This window comes from Drosophila guanche, unplaced genomic scaffold (genome assembly GCF_900245975.1).
Source record: "Drosophila guanche unplaced genomic scaffold, DGUA_6, whole genome shotgun sequence".
Lineage (NCBI taxonomy): Eukaryota > Metazoa > Arthropoda > Insecta > Diptera > Drosophilidae > Drosophila > Drosophila guanche.
Genome location: NW_022998424.1, coordinates 1 through 1,269, shown reverse-complemented (window position 1 = coordinate 1,269; position 1,269 = coordinate 1). Strand labels below are relative to the sequence as shown.

General features: G+C 44.9%; 1 protein-coding gene across 1 annotated transcript; it reads left to right on the top strand.

Annotated features, from left to right (window-relative positions):
• The first annotated feature begins 230 nt into the window (after positions 1-230).
• Positions 231-1,244, top strand: LOC117591745 (ubiquitin-conjugating enzyme E2 D4-like). The gene is made up of 2 exons (XM_034285055.1): positions 231-423; positions 472-1,244. The coding sequence occupies exon 2, from the start codon at positions 483-485 to the stop codon at positions 1,191-1,193; it is 711 nt and encodes a 236-aa protein (XP_034140946.1). The 5' UTR covers positions 231-423; positions 472-482; the 3' UTR covers positions 1,194-1,244.
• Positions 1,245-1,269: the final 25 nt, after the last annotated feature.

Genomic DNA, 1,269 nt, shown 5'->3' with positions numbered 1-1,269 from the left:
TACACTTTATATTATAAAACTGTAGAATGTTGTTTGTTTTAAGCAGTACATCTTTTGAATAAGTAACTGCGCGCGTTCTTATCGTCCACGACACCGATACATCGAGTGGAGATACCAATAGGTTAAGTAGATCACTAAGAACTATCGATAGTCGGGAAATCAAGACACTTCGATTTACTCAGCGTGCGGACCGGTAGTAAACAAAAGGATGTAATAAAAAGTATAAAAAAGTATAATAACTGACTGAGAAACCAAGTTTGTGTCCATTTCTCGGTTTTCTATGGGCCTTTTACAAAACGGAGTTCAAGTTGGCTGTGCTAATGCAATCATTTTTCACTCACATTCAAAGTGTTAAACAGTTAAGAAAAAACTTAATAAAAACACATCGAAAATTTCACAAATCTGTGCGTACAAAACCTAAAGGTAAGCGAGATGCTTGGAAATATACAAGTTTTTCTGAAGCTTTGACAGTCTTTTAGACCATGTCTTTGCGACGAAGCATAAGGATTGAGCTTGCTGCCAGGGCTGCCGCCGCCACCCGGAATGAAACTAGTAGCGCCGTCCAGCGTACTGCAACCCACCGCATAAGGAATCGGCGTGCTGCCACCGCCACCCGAAATGCTACTAGTAGCGCCGTACAACGTCATGCAACCCACCGCATAAGGAATCGGCGTGCTGCCACCGCTATCCGAAATGCTACTAGTAGCGCCGTACAACGGCCACGGGGCGGTGGCCCCAAGGGACGTCTTGTCCGTGAGCTAAAAGAAATAATGCTCAATCCAACGGACGGTTGCCATGTGGAGATCGTTGAAGACGATATAACCCACTGGCACTGCATTATTCACGGCCCTTCCAATTCTCCCTATGAGGGAGGGCACTTTAAATTAGATGTATTATTTCCAGATAACTACCCGTATGTCCCGCCTCATGTACAATTTACGACTCAGATTTACCACTGCAACATCACCAGTGGCGGCCAGTTTTCCGATAGTATGTCCAGGCATAACATACTATCGGACAACTGGTCGCCTATCTTGACTGCAGATAAAGTTCTCCTATCGATCATGTCTCTGCTAGCAGATCCCAATCCTGACGACCCCATGGAAATCGTAGTTGCCAACATGTACAAGAGGGACCGAGAGCAGCACGACCGAGTCGCCAGAGAGTGGACCACACTCTACGCCATGCCATAAGTTCTATTTTGATAAGCATGCACATAATGCACAGTAACACCACCCAGAAATTCATACCCATATTCATGCAAATATC

Excerpts from the sequence above, each read along its gene's own strand:
- LOC117591745 (XM_034285055.1), top strand. The coding sequence starts at position 483 with ATGTCTTTGCGACGAAGCATAAGGATTGAGCTTGCTGCCAGGGCTGCC.